At 41.9% G+C, this 18,672-nt stretch overlaps 1 protein-coding gene across 1 annotated transcript in view; it reads right to left on the bottom strand.

Moving 5' to 3' along the window:
- Window positions 1-16,398, bottom strand: part of CPED1 (cadherin like and PC-esterase domain containing 1) — a 207,242-nt gene extending 190,844 nt beyond the window's left edge. Inside the window, exons 1-2 of the mRNA XM_038753259.1 lie at window positions 16,236-16,398; window positions 15,299-15,703 (exon numbers count right to left, since the gene is read on the bottom strand). Coding sequence (XP_038609187.1) covers window positions 15,299-15,547 — 249 coding nt within the window. The 5' untranslated portion in view covers window positions 15,548-15,703; window positions 16,236-16,398. The remainder of the gene's footprint in view (window positions 1-15,298; window positions 15,704-16,235) is intronic.
- Between the last annotated feature and the right edge of the window lie 2,274 nt (window positions 16,399-18,672).

The following is an 18,672-nucleotide window of genomic DNA, read 5'->3' as shown; positions in this document are numbered from 1 at the left end:
CTGGTCAAATGCTGCTGATTCCGGTCTCCCTGCTTATAGACTGTGAGCCTGTTGGGTAGGGATTGTATCTGTTACCGAATTGTACTTTCTAAGCGTTTAGTACAGTGCTATGCACACAGTAAGTGCTCAATAAATATGATTGAATGAATGAATGAAGGGCAGGATCAATTTGGACATATTTGGAAAATCAAATCTGAAGTCAGTCGATCGTATTTATTGAGCGCTTACTGTGTGCAGAGCACTGTACTAAGTGCTTGGGAAGTACAAGTTGGCAACATATAGAGACAGTCCCTACCCAACAGTGGGCTCACATTCTAGAAGGGGGAGACAGAGAAAAAAAACCAAACATACTAACAAAAAATAAATAGAATAGATATGCAAAAATAAATAAATAAATAAATAAATCGAGTAATAAATATGTACAAACATATACACATATATACAGGAAGTCCCCCTTAAGGCACCCTAAGGCAAGAATAATATAAGCAAGCATAGCATCCTTCCTCATTTATAAGAAACTCAGCCCCAGTTTTATCATCCTGTGCCATTTTTCAGCTGTCCCCAAATCAGGAGTGTGACTGCCATGTGATTGTTACTAAAGAATGAGATCAAACTGTATTCTTGACCTACAAGAGTACGGTAAGGCAAATCCTTTTTGCCAACATTAGAAGTCCCCTTGCTGCTGAGCCGTCTTACAGTTTTACATTTCTCACAGTGAGACATTTTTTGACTCATAGAACTGTTGTGAACGACAAAACCAGTTCACTTTGAAGTATAGTTTGCTGAGGCTTTCAGTCAATCAATGACATTTACAGGTCATTGTTCTAAGTGGTTGGGAGATTACATTGCAATACAGTTGGTACACAAACCTTGCCTTCCAGGAGCTAATAATCTAGTGGAAGAATTGACAATGCGCATAAATAATGAAACTGCATATGGGTGCTAGGAGACCAGCGAGGACAGGGACAGTGTACAATCTGATTATCATTTATCTACCACAGTGCTTAGTACAGTGCCTGGCTCATAGAAAGCACTTAAATACCACTATTATTATTATCATCATCACTACAAGAAGTCCTCAGTAATAACACTGAACCAGTCTGGTGATGGGACCTCTAAATGGAGTGTCAGTCACATCTTGTAAAAGGCAAATTGAAGGGAAAGTTCTTTAAACTTGTACATCCCAAGCGCTTAGTACAGTGCTCTGCACACAGTAAGCGCTCAATACGATTGATTGATTGATTTGAAGGTGAAATTCCCCAAATAAACATTTCTTATTGGAATTTGTGCCTGGATCTCAGTTTAGCCACATGACATTCACCCAGGGGAAATTGCTGTTTAGTCCAAAAGCAGCAAGGCCTAGTGGAAAAAGCATGGGTCTGGGAGTTGGAGGATCTGGGTTCTAATCCTGACTCGGCCAGTTAACGGCTGTGTGACCTAAGGCAAGTCACTCAATTTTTCTGTGCCTCAGTTTCACCTTCCTTAAAATGCAGGTTCAATACCCGCTCTCCCCTCCCCCAGAGACGATGAGCCTCGTGGGACGGGGCCTATGTCCAGCTGATTATCTTGAATGTACCCCAGTGCTTAACCCAGAGTAAGCACTTAACAGATACTACTGTGATTATTATTGTTGGCTCTGTCATCCAAAGGCTGAAAATGCCTTTTCAAAGTTGGCATGTTTATAATTTGCTACCTTCGGAAAAATGCGAGTGTTTTTCTCAAGAATTATGCTCCTGGCACCCAGTTCAACCTTCAAATTTTTCAAGCATTCAAATTTCATTATATCAAGCATTTGAGCTCCTTCTTGGCTTTACTCACAACAGGCACAGGATTCCAGAGGCCTGCTTGAACCTTTAACTCTGTCCTCTCCCTTCTCACCCCCCTGCAAAAAAAAAAAAAAATCTACTCTATGAACACAACATCAATGTTGGTGGGGTATCAGGAACTCCAGCAAGTTCCTTGAGGGCAGGATGAAGTCCTCTCCTTCTAGTGCTATTCCCACATTGGGTAGGGATTGCCTCTGTTGCCGAATTGTACTTTCCAAGCACTTAGTACAGTGCTCTGCATACAATAAGTGCTCAATAAATACGATTGAATCAATGAATAGGAGGAGGAGGCGGAGGAGGAGGAGAAGGAGAGGCAGAATTTATTGAGCACCCACTTGGTGTGGTGCACTGTACTAGGCACTTGGGAAGTGCAAAATAAAGACATGACATGTTCCTTGCCCACAAGGAGCTTGCATTGTCAGCGGAGACAAACAAAATTATTTATCAGAAAGGTCAAAAAGAAAGCAGACAACAGTACTGCTAATAGAGATAAGTGGACAATGGGCTTTCTTGGGTGAATAGATGTAGTGCGGTCTAGTGGATAGAGCATGGGCTTGGGAGGTAGAACCTGGGTTCTGATCCCTGCTCCACCACCTTACCTGCTGTGTGACCTTGGGCAAGTCACTTATCTGGGCCTCAGTTAACTCATCTGCAAAATGGAGATTAAGACTGGGAGCTCCGTGTGGGACATGGACTGTTTATAGCTTGATTCATTTGTATCTACCTCAGTGCTCAGTTCAGTGCCTGGCACAAAGTAGGCGATTAACAAATGCCATTGCAAAAAGAAGGGCTACACTGCCCCTGCAGTGGTCATGGGTTCAAATCCCAGCTCCGCCAACTGTCAGCTATGTGACTTTGGGCAAGTCACTTAGCTTCTCTGTGCCTCAGTTACCTCATCTGTAAAATGGGGATTGACTGTGAGCCCCCCGTGGGACAACCTGATCACTTTGTATCCCCCCAGCGCCTTGTACATAGTAAGCACTTAATAAATGCCATTATTATTATTAGTAGTATTATTATTATTAGTAGTAGTAATAACAACAAGAACTACTGTAGCATTTGTTAAGTGGTCGTTGTGTGCCAAGCACTGGGGTAAACGTAATCAGCTCAGACACAGTCCCTGTCTTACATGGAGCTGAGTTTAACGGGGAAGAAGAACAGTATTGAATCCTTAGGTGAGGAAACTGAAACAAAGAGAAGTGACTCGCTCAGTCAAGGTCACACACCAGGCAAGTGGTGGAGCCAGGATTAGAACCCAGTCCTGACCCCGAGGCCCGTGCTCTTTCCACTGGGCAACACTGCTTCTTCACGATAAAGGAATGAGCCCCTTGTTGGGTAGGGACCGTCACTTTATGTTGCCGATTCGTACTTCCCAAGTGCTTAGTACAGTGCTCTGCACACAGAAGTGCTCAAATACAGTTGAATGAATGCATATCCATACACATAAGGATGCTAAGGAGAGTGTAAAAAAAGTTCAAAAGTACTAGAATACAGTTAGACGCTCAGTAATTACTGATGAAAATGAAACATGTGCCTGAAGTTTATTTCAGTTAGCCCACATGCTGACAGTTCCTCAGAGGAGTGGAAGAAGGGTCAGGAGGAATTGAGAAGCAGCATGGCTTAGTGGAAAGAGCGCGGGCTTGGGTGTCAGACGACGTGGGTTCTAATCCCGGCTCCACCATTTGTCTTTGTTAACTTGGGCAAGCCACTTAACTTCTCTGTGCCTCAGTTACCTCATCTGTAAAATGGGGATTAAGACTGTAAGCCCCACGTGGGACAACCTGATTACCTTGTATCTACCTCAGTGCTTAGAACAGTGCTTGGCACATAGTAAGTGCTTAATACCATAATTATTATTATTATTAATAGGGGGGTTGGGGGGACAAAAGGAGGATGAGGAGATGACCCTTCTGTCCCTCCCTCCTTCCCCCCCAAATCTCCTCCATCTGCTTCTCTTACCATGACTCCTTCTCTTTCCTCCATCTATCCTCTGTACTGTAAAACTGTTGGGTAGGGACTGTCTCTATATGTTGCCAACTTGTACTTACCAAGCGCTTAGTACAGTGCTCTGCACACAGTAAGCGCTCAATAAATATGACTGATGATGATGATGATGTAAATTCATTGTGGCCAGGGTATGTGTCGGCTAACTCTATTGTATTGTACTTTCCTAAGCACTTAGTACAATGTTCCACACACAATAAGAAGTCAAGAAATACCACTGATTGATTGATCCATTTTTACCATTGAGTGGGACTCTTAAACCAGACTTTTATTTATTATTTCATCCCAGGTCCATAAAGTATCCATAAAATTGTACTTCACCTGAAAATACCAGTCTAGAAATCCAAGGGTAATTTATTAGCCTTTCATAGTTTTCATAATTTCTTAGGGAAGACCTGAGCATCTATCAACTGCCAACAAGAGTTTTCATAATTTCTTAGGGAAGACCTGAGCATCTATCAACTGCCAACAAGAGCAGTTTCTCCTTTTTCTTGTTTCCAAGTGTTAGCCCTTTTTTTTGCTGAAGCCTTTAGAATTTTTTTACTAAATTGAGAAGTGCTAGCTATCGCCAAAAAAAGATGCTGTGGCTTTCTAAATATGGCTTCTGTGTTTTTTCCATTGGTGTAAACGAAATGCATCGTTGCAACACTGGACACACTGCTCCTTTTACCCATCAGAATTGCCAGTATTTTAGCAGTATCAGCTCTGTTGCTAAGACTAAGGCTTTGCCAGTGTTGATTCTATAAATCCTCAATCATAAAATTCACTCTGGGCTGAAAATTGGTAAAAGAATGCACATAAATACATGTGAAAAATCTGTTTAGATATTTTAGGAGTTTACTGGAAACAAGGAGCTTCATTTACATTAAAACTGAACTCAAAAATAGTAGTAGGGAAAAATCCTTTTCAGCTTCAGAATCAGTTTTAGCAAAATTCATTTAATCCAAAATTTGAAACAATCTAAGAGAGGTGAGACACAATCTAAGAGCACAAAAATATGTGGTATTTGTTATTACATGTCTCTGACTGTTGTAAGTGCTGGAGTAGATGCAATACAAACAGATCAATTTTTGACCCACAAAGGGCTCACAATGTAAGGGAGAAGAGAGAACAGATACTTTTCCCCCATTTTACAGATGAGGAAACTAAAAACATGGAAGGCAAGTGACTTGTTCAAGGTCAATAGTATAATACCGTAATTTAAATATATTATACATACACACTATATATGTGTGTGTACATATATGCATAATATATTTAACTATTTTGTTATATATATATTCCATGGATGTACTCAATCCTCACAACAGTTCACTTGATGTTGTAAGAGCCTAATTATATAGAAGAGATTTTCCACAGGAAAATCAATAGGTAATTTCAGCATTTATAGTATTTTGCAAAAGTCTTTCTACCAAAAGCCCCAGTGAAAACAAGTTGGTCATTTTTTATTTAAGTTGAATGGGCTGATTTTGGAATGAAGTTAGGAAGAACAAGAACTGCATTTGTTTGATTTTCTGGGTGTATCGCCTTGGTATAACAATGGTGCCTTGCCTATGCCAGATCCTAAATAGTATTGGATGACAACAAAGCATCCTTCCGCTTGCAAATCAGTTCAGCTCATCAGTGTGTTTCCTCTCCCGTTTGATGTCAGCTTCTTTCAATCCCTCCTACTTAAACTGGGAGCCCCAGTGGGACAGGGACTATGTCCAGTGTGGTTATTCATTCAGTAGTATTTATTGAGCACAGAGCACCATACTAAGCACTTGGGAAGTGCAATTCAGCAACAAATAGAGGCAATCCCTGCTCACAACGGGCTCACAGTCTAGCATTTACCCCAGGGCATAGTATAAATCTTGGCACGTTGTAAAGTACCTAAAACCACAATCATTTTTATGCTGTTGCTTGGGCCAAGGGGAAGATTTAAAGAGTGAGATGACTAATTAATATGTGGACTCATTCCTTAAAAAGCACATCCCCTTCCCTAGCCCTCCACCATCAAATACCCCTATATTCATACCCCACAGTCAGAACCACCAATGGAAACTCAATACATAGATTCCACAATTATTATTCCTTTAGCTGACCTTCAAAGCCATCCTAAAAAATCACATTTCCTCCATCAGATTGTCCCTGACTAAACCCTCATTTTCCTTACTGCCTCACTTGAGCCTGTACCCTTTAAGCACCCGATAGTCACGCCACCCGCAGCTTCTCAGAACTTCTACATATACACTTACACTCTGCCAATTCTCCTACCTGTATTCATTTCAGTGCCTGTCTCTAGTGTGTAAGCTCCCTGTGCACATGGATCATGTCTAACTCTTCTGTACTCTCCCCAGCATTTAGTTCAGGGCTCTGCACATAGTAAGTACTCAAATACCATTGATTGCCATTCCTAATTAAGTAGCTTTTCCTATGATTATCTTCCAAGAATTGATTGAGTGCATTCTGTGTTCAGACCACTGTATTGAGCATTTACTTTGTATAGCCCTATACCAATTCCTCCTTTATAAAGAACCCTATAATCAATTTTTTTGAGTGCAGAACTCTGTACTAAGGACTTGGAAAAGTACAATATAACAAGAGTTGGTAGAAGTGTTCTCTGCCCATATGATCTTCCAGTCTATAGGGTTTGGATGCTCCCCCCAACCTCTCCACCCCACCACTTCCATGCAGTATGTGGAAGAGAGCCAGAAGTCCAGAGAACTTCTAGACTATTGGGAAAACAGCAAGGGGGGCAGGCACCCAGCATGGCCTACTGGATAGAGCAGGGATTGGGAGTCAGAAGGACCTGGGTTCTAATCCCAGCTCCATCACCTGCCTCCTGTGTGACCTGGGACAAGTCACTTAACTTCTCTGTGCCTCAGTTACCTCATCTGTAAAATGGGGATTAAGATCATGAGCCCTCTGTGGGACATGGACTGTGTGCAACCTGATTACCTTGTACCTACCTCAGCGCTTAGAGCAGTGCTTGACACATAGTAAGTGCTTAACAAATACCATAATTATTACTATTATTGTTGAGAATTTTTCACCGGCTTCATCCTGCCACTTGCTGAGCTTTCTGCTCCAATCCAGGAGAGTTTGAAGAGGGAAAAAGGTGGGGAAAGAATCCATTCTAATGTCATTTCTGCTTCTGGATTGGCTCTGCAGTGTATGAAGGCGTTCTTTCTGGGGATCGCTTTGTTTTTCATTTAAGGTCAGATCCTTCCTGCCCTACTACAGAAAAGGTAATTTCCTGTTTCATTTTTGCTGAAGGGTTTTTAAGTACATTAGTACTACATGAGCCAGATTTTCCACAGGAGTTTTCGATTGAAATTGTTGAACTGTAGGCTAAGTAAATGCAGAAAAACCTGGGCAACTCCATATTGGGACACAAACCATGGACTAGGAACATCTTTATCCTAAATTCATGAAATCACGTTCCTGCCTATATGTCAATTGTATTTCAGCCAATCATACTTTGGAGTTAAATTTGATCTTTCAAAAATTAACTTGCAAGTAAACAGTGGACAAACCCCTGGCAGAATATGCTGTTACTGTGGGAGTATAAATAAATGGAGGAGATGGTTCAATGATACCAGGATAGGGGTTAAAATGAGGGCCAAAATAAACATCCCAAAAGAGAATGGGTAGCCTATCCCCTTCCTTCTTAAGCCCAGCTGCTTTAGAAAAAGATCTTGGAGTCATAGTTGATCCAGAGCTGATTGTCAGTACTCAATCTTAATGCAATTTTCTCAAAATTCAGTGGGGGTACCATGTCCAGTTTTCAATATTCCACATTAAAAAAATGCTGACCAAAAATCGACAAAAATATGGAAAATAGAGGGATTCCATGCCTCACTCTTCTTGGAAGTCTGGCAAGAACTGAGATAATAATAATAATAATAATAATAATTTTGGTATTATAACCCTTACTATGTATGTGTCAAGCACAGTGCTAAGTACCGGCATAAATACAAGATAATTACATCAGACGCTGTCTCCATCTGACAGTCTAAGAGGGAGGGAAAACCAATATTCAATCCCCATTTTAAACATGCAGAAACTGAGGCACAGAGAAGTTGGGAGAAGCAGCATGGCCTAGTAGAAGGAACGCAGGCCCTGGAGTCAGAGGAACTGGGTTCTAATCCTGACTCCACCACTTGTTTGTTGTGTGACTTTGGGCAAGTCACTTCACTTTTCTGTGCCTTAGTTTCTTTGTGCGTAAAATGGGGATTAAGACCGTGAGCCCCATGTGGGACGGGGACCATGTCCAACACGATTTGCTTATATTCACCCCAGCGCTTAGTACAGGGCCAGGCACATAGTAAGCCTTAACAAGCATCACTATTATTATTATTATTATTATTGTTGTTGTTGCCCAAGGTCACCCAGCAGGCAGGTGACGGAGCCATGATTAGAATCCAAGTCTCTTCACTCTAGGCCTGTGCTCTTTCAACTAGGCCTCACTGAAGAGAGCCAAAAGTATTCCAGTGCAGCCACATAACCCCAAATCGAGTCTTTCTGACCTGTTAGTGCTTCGTAACCTGCCTGCTTCCCCCAACCCCCTACCCCAAAATCCATACGTCACTTTGGTCCCCTCCCTCAAAATTAAAAGCTGACCCCTTTGAGTTGCCTGTTGATGTTTAATTTTAGAAAATCTGCTGGCATGCCTCTATGTAGCCTATGAAAAAATCCAGTGCAATGTTATGTGGAAATGAAACTGTTTCTTCGAGGGAAGAGCCTGTTGCAGTTCTCATTATTTTATTTAATTGGAAGAAGAATTTAAGACCTAATTTTGATATGTTCTCCTCAGTTTCAGATAAATGTTTGCTTATTTCAAGATGTTTGGAGGTTTCAATTTCCAGTCTTCATACTTAGTGAAGACACTGCTAATTGGTTAAAAAATGAGGTATGAGGTTATTGAGAGATGCGCAAATTCATTCTGGGGCATCTCTTCTCCTTTTGGGGGGGCCACTCAGTGATGTATCTTGTCTGCTGATGTAAATACAAAAACTACAAAACACTGCTTGCCACATCACACTTTTGTTGGGTGGGCCATGAGAGAAGAACAGATGACAGCATTTTACCAAACAATTGCCTTTTGCTGAGTTGCAATGGTGCAGGATGCAGTGGAAACTCTTTGGACACAATAAAGCAAAATCTGCAATGGTATGGGAGAACAGTGACCAGTTGGAAACAAGATATACCCATAACGTATTTATATTGATGCCCATTTTCCCCTCTAAACTGTAAGCTCGCTGTGGACAAGGAACGTGCCTACCTACTGTTATGCTGTACCTTCCCAAGCCCTTAGTACAGCGCTCTGTACACACTAAGTGTTCAATAAATATGACTGATTGAAGATCAAAGAAAGAATTGGCCCGGGATACAGCTATCAGAAATAGGCATCTCTCAGAGTGGTCCCTGTATCCTAAGATTAGGGAAGTCACAGCTAACTTTGGGCTGTTCAACCAGATCTGGGAATGTGGGCTGGGGTGTGTGTATGTGGCCCAGACATGAGGGTTAGGTTCTAATTACCCCACCTCTTGTTAATATAAAAGGGGAAATGGGCTGGCTTAGAGCTTGCCCACAGCCAGAATGGCAGAGAAGGATGGAAAAATATGAAACAGGGATGTACACATGGAGATGGAGACAGCCACTGGCAAGGTGAAAAGGTGTAGAAAGATAAAAGTGATAATAATAATGATGGCGTTTGTTAAGCACTAACTTTGTGCAAAGCACTGTTCTAAACTCTGGGAGTTGCTGCTTCTAGAAAAGAGAAATACTAAGCTGGGGGGAGGGAATGGGAGAAGCACAGTTTTAGATATGAAAGAGTACATCATATCCCAGATGAAAAAGGTGGTCTGATAGACAGAATGTTCCTGAGAGTGGAGACCATGTTGATTCTTTTACATGTACCTCAAACACCCATGAACTAGGGGATAAAGCATGGGACTGGGGGCCAGAAGACCTGAATTCTAATCCCAATTTCACCTCTGGTCCGCTGTGTGCCCTTGGGCAAGACACTTAACTTCTCCTTGCCTCAGTTTCCTAAACTGCAAAATAGGGAATCATATGAGCCCCATGTGGGAAAGGGACTGTATCTGGACTAATTCATTTGTTTCTACCCCGGTGCATAGAACAGTGCTTGACCCACAGTAAGGACTTAATACCATGAAAAACAAAAAACCCCACCCAGTTCAGTGCTCTAGCCTACACAGGTTTCTAATCGATAAATACCTGATTCCTTACTGAGCCCCAGGTGCACTGAATAAAACTCGTAGGTTCCCAAACATGAATTTGCTCTGCTTTTATTCAGGCTAGAGAGGAATCAGCTCCAGGGAGTTGACCTTCACAAGAAGTTGTTCTTTCTGAATGTATGTTCACACATAGTTTAATGCGCTCTTGAAGCTCCCAGGAATCAATTCGATAGCATAAAAGCGTGCAGATTGTCAGAGGGACTCTAGATCAGGGTAGACATGCTGTTAATGTGATAAATTGAAACCATTCTAGAACTTTACATTGTCTAGATCAGCCAATACATGAAGACTGTAAGGGAGACTTAGGGGGAAATTGGAAAAAAAAAGCCTAACCTCAGCCAAGATACACATGCTCAGGGAAACGGTTTGGAAAGAAATACTGGAAAAACTGTCAGAAGTTTGACCTAAACCAGTGAAAGTCCTTTCTAATTAGCAACACTGCAGTTAATGCAAGACGATTTCGATCTCTACCAAAAACAGTCCTACATGTTGAGCTGGAGCCCACTTGTAGAGGGTAATTGGCCCAGTAAAGTCTCTCCTACTATGATCACAACAACACGAGATAGACCCTAAACTAGACCAGGGGCTAGACCAGACTAAATGTAAAATATAAATCTTGATAGCAACCTATTAACACTTCATTCATTGTCATTTAGTGAGCGCTTAGTGAGTGCAGAGCACTGTACTAAGTACCTGGAAAGTACAATTCGGCAATGGAGACAATTCCTACCCAACAACAGGCTCACAGTCTAGAAGGGGGGGCTCACTTGTCTGCATAGTAAAAGTGATTAAAAAAAAACCCACAACCTTCTGCAAATATAGTGGTTTCTCCCTCCAAGGCTAATTCATCTTTCATATAGAGGGTTTTGAGGTGATTTGATTCCTTTTCCCTCTCAGGAAGACATACTACAAACTAAGACCCCTCTTCTTGGCTCAAGGATAGAGCTTAAAAAAAAAATAAGTATAGACAGCTAAAAACATGCTTTGAAACTATCTGGGTGTTCCTTTCAAAATCCGCCTTAAGGAAAAAATAACTGCTCTGCCATAAACCCTTATCATGAAGAGCATTTATTGAGCACTCGTGTGCAGATCACTGTGCCGAGCACCTACAACAGGCAACCCGTTGTTGGAGGGTAAGGGGCACATACCGAATAATTCTGTGACCTTGGGCAAGTCACTTCACTGTGGCTCAGTTTCCTCATATGTAAAACGGGGATTGAGACTGTGAGCCCTAGGTGGGACAGGGACTGTGTCCAACCCGATTTGCTTCTATCTGCCCCATGGCTTAGTACAGTGTCTGGTACATAGTAAGCACTTAAATACCATTATTATTCTTACAAAATGCAATCCACAGAAATGAGGGACTACGTATTGAGGTGGGATCAGATGGGGCCCGACTTCAGAAGGCGAGCAGGAGAGACATTCATCTCAGGGGGCCAGTCAGAGGGGGGACCCCATGGTGGGCTTTGTCAGCAGCAGCACATATATCAGAGACCTAGGAGGGAAATGCAATGGGCTGAAACAAGGTGAGGAGGGTCAGGAGATCCCCTGCTGGGAAAGACTCAAGATTCGGACCTCTATCAGACTTTTGTGAGATCGTCAATTGTATTTATTGAGCACTTACGTGCTGACCTCTGTTCTAAGCACTTGGAAGAGTACAAGAGAATAAGTTAGTCAGCCAATTATATTTATTAAGCGCTTACTGTGTGCACAGAACTGTACCTGCACTTGGGAGAGTGCAACATAAGCAGTCACATTCCCTGCCCATTACTCTAGGATACCTGAGCTGGTTATGTGGCAGAGTGATATAATAATAAATGATGGTATCTGTTAAGCGCTTACTATGTGTGAAGCACTGTTCTAAGTGCTGCAGGGGACACAAGGTGATCAGGTTGTCCCAAGTGGGGCTCACAGTCTTAATCTCCATTTTACAGATGAGGTAACTGAGGCACAGAGAAGTTAAGAGGCTTGCCCGAGGTTACACAGCTGACAAGTGGCAGAGCCAGGACATAAGCTCTTAGAACAGTGCTCTGCACCCAGTAAGTGCTTAAAAAATATGACTGAACGAATTTGGCAAAACGGAAGAGGGAGGTGAATTTTTCCCTGCCTCAGGGCAACCAATCATCTGAAGCTGCTAGCAGGGCCACTAAGTATCTGGTCAGAAATATTATTGTCACCTTATATTCATTTATTCAATCATATTTGAGTACTTACTGTGTGCAGAGCACTGTACTAAGCACTTGGGAAGTACAGGTCGGCAGCATATAGAGATGGTCCCTACCCAACAATGGGCTCACAGTCTAGAAGGGGGAATATATGTAAAGATCCAGTGATTTATCTGTGGCTCTTAGTTCTTCAGCCTTAAAGGAAATGAGCTGATAGCAGTTTGGCTTTGCTCACTGGAAAAGTGAAGGAAAACACTCAGAAATTCGCTTTTAAAAATCGCTTCAATAAGAGTTTTGGTCACTGCTTTTCTTCTTTCTGGTCTGTTTGAAAATACACATTTGCAAGTTGGTCTGTTCTTTGGTTGAACCTATTTAGATGTACACACCTACAGCCCTTCTTCATATGTCCTTATTTCTGGTTCTACCTGTAATTGGCTTTAGTGCCTGCCTGCCTTCCCCTGCTAGACCATAAACTATTTGAGATCAGCAGTTGTGTCTACTTATGCTATTAAACTCTTCTATGCACCTACTTACTACAGTGCTCTACACAGAGTAAGCGCTCAGTAAATATCTTAGATAGACTGATACAAAGATGCAATACCCCAGACCGTTTTTTGACTAGCTTGATACGAACCACCTCACCTCCCTGCATGCTGGATAAACATTTATTTAATCATGAAAATTGACTTCAGGCCCAAGCAGTAAACAAAACATGGAACAATATGATGCATTTTTGCTTCTCTTCACTAACTGCACTTCTGATTTCTGAAGTTTGACTGTGGCCTAAAATGATTCACCATTGAGAAAGTAGAAGCACCTCTCTAAAAAGAGTTTCTAGGAGTGAATCAATGGTATTTCTTGAGCACTTACTATGTGCAGAGCACTGTACTAAGTGCTTGGGAGGGTACAACAAAGAAATATCTAGAAAAATGACCAATATTTCAGGTGTTCCCTTCAGTGAAGGGTAATTTTCCATTGAAGTGGAAGTGTGTAGGAATTCATACTGACAACCCAGTAATATATGAAGGCTTAGAGGTAATAAACAATTAGAAAATGAGAAACAGCTGAATTTGTGAGAAACTTTCCCTTTGAATGTAGGAGGCCCAAGACTCAGCACCAAATCTACACCCTTTGGAGCCGAAGCTTTTAAAACAAAAATGCATTACTATCTGTATTGGAAGAAAAGTATTTTTCTAAAGGAATTGCTTTTTCTAGCTTCAGCATTTTAAAGCACTGAAAATAGAAAGTAACATTATTTACGTTAGTGTAGGAGTAAATGAAAATTCAACTGGATTCAAAAAGTTACAGTTCATGGAGCACCACAAAATACCCCCAAATGTTCTGTATTCCCCCTCCTCCCCCTCTCCATCCCCCCCGCCTTGCCTCCTTCCCTTCCCCACAGCACCTGTATATATGTATGTGTTTGTACGCATTTATTACTCTATTTTATTTGTACATATTTATTCTATTTATTTTATTCTGTTAATATGTTTTGTTCTGTTCTCTGTCTCCCCCTTCTAGTCTGTGAGCTCACTGTTGGGTAGGGACCGTCTCTATATGGTGTCAACCTGTACTTCCCAAGCGCTTAGTACAGTGCTCTGCACACAGTAAGCGCTCAATAAATACAATTGAATGAATGAATGTTTGATTTACCGGCATTGAGGAGAAGATTCAAATATATACCATGGAAAAGCGTAAGTAAAAACCCTGAAACAGGACCTTAAACTGGATTCAAACTTGCACTTAGAGGTCTCAATGACACTTTTGCAGCCACACCTAATATTTATTTTCCCACATTAACATTATTTTACAGATAATAATAGTTATGGTACTTGTTTTGCATTTACTATGTGCCAAGCACTGTTCTTGGCACTGGGGTAGATACAAATTAATCAGGTTGGACACAGTCCCTGTCCCACTTGCGGCTCACACTCAATCCCCATTTTACAGATGAGGTAATTGAGGGCAAGACAAGTTAAGTGACTTGTCCAAGGTCACACAGCAGAAATGTGGTGGAGATGGATTAGAACCCAGGTCTTTCTAACTCCCAGGACCGTGTCCTATCCACTAAGCCATGCTGCTTCTCATTTGAGACAATCCTCTCACACTTTTTAGATTGATAACCAAAACTGTCATGGAAAGAGGTTCTAAATGCTTCTTGCTGATGGGCTAATATTGTTTACATAAAAGTACTTTCTGCCAGTGCTGGCACCTCAAAATTGTGGAATTCTTATGGAAATGCTTTTATTGGTGCACAGAATTCTGGCTCAACAATAATTCAAATTGAAATCTCATCTCAAATTCCTAGCCAGTGTGAAATCTAACTAAATCTACTGCAATTATAAACCCCTAGTTACAGTTTCCTGGGTAAAAATAGCCACCGTGTTCTTTCTTGTTTGACAAGATTGGAAAAGTTAATAGAAAGGAATAAAAAAGCAACATCTATTTTTCTTTCACGTTTACATTATCAGCTGATCCATGCTATTGCAACAAATGTTGTAAATATATGCTTACACAAAGCATCACAAACTAAATATAAGCAAGGGGATCTAAAAGTGTGCAAGTCTTTTCTTCTTAAAAATGTAATCCATTTCAAAAATAAGTCAGATCATCTTAAAGTGCTGGACAGTTGGAGGTGCTAATAAGCACTGTCTGGAGCCGAGAGACAATGTTGATTAAGAAGCTGACTGAGTCCTGTGTGCCAACTCTTTCTGTTCTTTGATTTATGTGACTAAAACCTACGTCTGCTGATTCCCTTACTGGAGGCTACCAAACCAAAACAGAAAAAAGACATGCTTCAGAGTCAACTACAATGAATTCAAGTTTTTAGAAGTAGAGAAATCTCTCTCTGTCTCAATCAAAACATAGGACTTTCCTGGCAGCGAGACTGTTGAGGTAATCACTCATGTTGACCTGAGTTCTCAAACTTCAAACCGAAGTTCAGTCTCTCACTGGCTGGTTTACCATCTTGGTCTCTCTGATCACATGAAAGTTGAATTTTAGGTAAACACAAAGACTGGAGAACTGATCTCAGTTCAATTCAGATGAGCTGCCTTACCTTTTCGATTGCTTGTGGATCACCAGAGGGAAAGAAGCAAACTGTGGCTCTTGAAAACGTGTCTTTGACTCTCCCCTGGGATGCCTCGATCAGCTTGTTTGGTGAAAGTCCCTTCCCAGCAGACATAAATCTCCTTGACCCTATGAGGGTCAGCATCTGGTAGAAGAGACAGACGGCTACCACTATCCCCAGAAAGAAAGGCCGGGGGAAAACACATCGGCAACAGAGGAAAATCTGGCGACGAATCATGACCAGTTCACCTTTACTTGTCCCTGGACCACATGACTGCAAACTTCATCGTGGCTCAGGACTTTTGGGTCAGCACAAAAGCTCCAAATCCGTCCACTTTCTCCATGGCTCGCTCAGGTTTGCTCCCATTCCTCTTCCTGAACTTTCCAGCTCCTCCTGACAAAGAAAGATAGGTCAGTGGCGGGGGATAGGCTGAACCCCTGTGAAGGACAGCAGAGACCGTCCTGACAGGGTCAAAACAAAGTTGTCACCAGAAGAGTGTTTGGAATTCATCACCAGGGACCTCTCTAGGGTGCCAGACTTTCACTTCCGTCCATACCTCCTTTCATGATATCCTTCAACTCACACAGCAGAGAAACAGAAATCACAAGAAACTGTCCCCAACCCCTTCCAAAACAATAGGTAAAATCCAAAAACGCTGGTTTCGCAGCTGGACGCTGTCCAGATTCCCCGAACAGTTCCTCTTTTTTTTTTTTCCTGTTTAAAGCTGTTGCAACTCTCCTGCCCTTTTAACTGCTGCCTTCCTTCATTCTGCTTTAAATGGCCATTTCCCTGTAAGTATTTACGCATACGCCTTTTGTTTCTCCCAAATGTACACTCTGTTGGAATCTGACTGCTATTCCGGACGGCTTGACTCTTGGGTTGTTGCATTCAGATCTGAGAGAAGTTTGAAGTTCTATTTACTTACTTATCCTGGGAGCCAGAAAAGTTTTCCATGATCCTCTAACGGGCTGCTGATTAAAACCACTCGGAACCGCCCACTCTCCTAACTCCAGTTCAGCTCATCTTATCCCTGCTTACGGCTCTCTCACACAGTTTCACACAAACTCACTCGCTCTCTCATACATACACACAAAAATCTCTCTCTCTTTTCCTCTCTTTCTTTCTTTCTCACTCTCTCTCTCCCTCTCTCTCATCTGAACTCAGTTGGACCACAGTCACCATCTAAATAAAAGTCTGAAGTCTTCAGGGGGTGGAGCTACAAACACTCAGCTGCCCCGCCTGATTGGAAACAGCCAAAGGAGCAATGCTAATTGTGAACTGAAAGGCAAAAATCCCTTCCCTCAAAAAGGCATCGGAAGGCTGATCCAGATTGTCCCACTTGCTAACCCTCTTGGCAACATTCAGGAGTGCTATCCAAGGCATGACATAAACAAATAGTCTTTGAGTGGAAACCACGAGACAGAGAGATAGAAGCTGACTCCAGTTGGTGAGCTGTGTCATTTTTTTTAAAGAACCTTAACTTATGCCAAGTACTGTGCTAAATGTAGTGGTGTAATTTCATGAAAATCAGGTCAGGCACAGTCTCCGTCCCACAGTGGGCTCATAGTCTAAGGGTGAAGAAGAACAGGTACTGAATTCCCATTTCACTTGCCCATGATCACAGAGCAAAGAAGTAAACAGGTCAGGATGTTTCCAAATACTAAAAAGCGTAGTTTCTCCCAAGGGCAATAGGTCATGATTGGTGTGACTCAGACGAAATAAAACCCATTTCTTCAAATACTAAGACAAATAGCTCTAGGAAATCTCAAGCTGAGCAGTCTCGTTGATGCAGTATGTAATTATAGTCCTGGCTTTGGGATTTTGTTAAAGGGCCCATGCTTATCATCAGAGGTGAAAGCAGAATAATCGGAATGTTTGCGAGTAAAGGACCACAGGATTTCAGCCCTATCCTTCCTGCAACTTGCTCTGTGGATGGGATAAGGCATTTATGAACTGGGATGAGCCTCAGTTACCTCATCTGTAAAGTGGGGATAAGAATAAGAGCCAATCTAGATTTTTCGTGAAATTCTTAGGGAATTTCCTAGCTATCTTTTGGGTTTGGAAGAGGGTAGGGAGCAATAGCAGAAGAAGGCAACGATAAACCATTTCCATATTTTTATCAAGAAGGCTCTATGGATACACATGCCAGAATGAGGCAAAGATAGGAGGATGCTGTGGAGAAAGTGGGTCCAGGGAGTTGCTATGAATTAGAAATGATTTGACAGCAATCGATTGACCAACCAAAGGAAGTGTGGCACAATAGTAGTAATTATTATAACAGTATTTTTTAAGTCCTTATTATGTGCTAAGCCCTGAACTCAGTAACGGGCTCCTAACAGACCACAGATCCTTTTCCCATAACAGACTCAAAGTCTAAGGGCTAATCCCCATTTTAGGGATGAGGAAATTGAAGCACAGAGAAGTCAAATGAAAGCCACATGGCTGGCAAGTGGGGGAGGTAGAATTAGAACCCAGGACATCCAGTCCTAGACTCTTTCCGCTAGGCCAAGCTGCTACTCCATGGTCTTCAATCAACTGGGGGGAAAAAAGGAAGATATCGTCACTATACCTCAATTGGTGAATACAAATATAAGGACAAGAATTCACCAATTCATCAATAGAATTCTCGATAGGAGAAGTAGCGTGGCTCAGTGGAAAGAGCACAGGCTTTGGAGTCAGAGGTCATGGGTTCAAATCCCTACTCCGCCAATTGTCAGCTGTGTGACTTTGGGCAAGTTACTTCACTTCTCTGGGCCTCAGTTACCTCATCTGTAAAATGGGGATTAAGAATGTGAGCCCCTCCCATGGGACAACCTGATCACCTTATAACCTCCCCAGCGCTTAGAACAGTGCTTGCACATAGTAAGTGCTTAATAAATGCCATTATTATTATTATTAACTGGTGTAATTGCACTTGCAATTGGTGCAAGTGTCTGTTACAAAGAGACAAAACAAAGCAGTACCAATGTCTTCATACCTGGTGGGTGTATTTGTAGAGGTTTTTCTGCTTTATTCTGTCCATTGCTTCGCTTTGACCCCTGGAAAATACATCACCAAAAAACAACTTGGCCAAATACATTTTAGCAAGACTTTGATCAGCTGGAGGAATATCTGAATATTACCCTCCAGGACAAGATTACTGTGCTTGCTCCTAAACACATGGGAAGCCCCTGAAATTGGATTAGTGGTTACAGCTTGCAGCAGTGTCATCTTCATTGGAATTTTAATCACATCCTGGATGGGTAATTGTACCATTTCCCAAAATAAATACATCTTGGAGCAACTTCATCCTATCAGTCGCTGCCTTTGCAGTCTCTCAAATGCGAGGCGTGACCTCAGCCGCTATGCATTTTTCCTTGGGC

The sequence above is a fragment of the Tachyglossus aculeatus genome, chromosome 10 (genome assembly GCF_015852505.1).
Source record: "Tachyglossus aculeatus isolate mTacAcu1 chromosome 10, mTacAcu1.pri, whole genome shotgun sequence".
In the NCBI taxonomy this organism is placed as follows: domain Eukaryota; kingdom Metazoa; phylum Chordata; class Mammalia; order Monotremata; family Tachyglossidae; genus Tachyglossus; species Tachyglossus aculeatus.
This window is presented reverse-complemented; position numbering and strand designations above follow the sequence as displayed.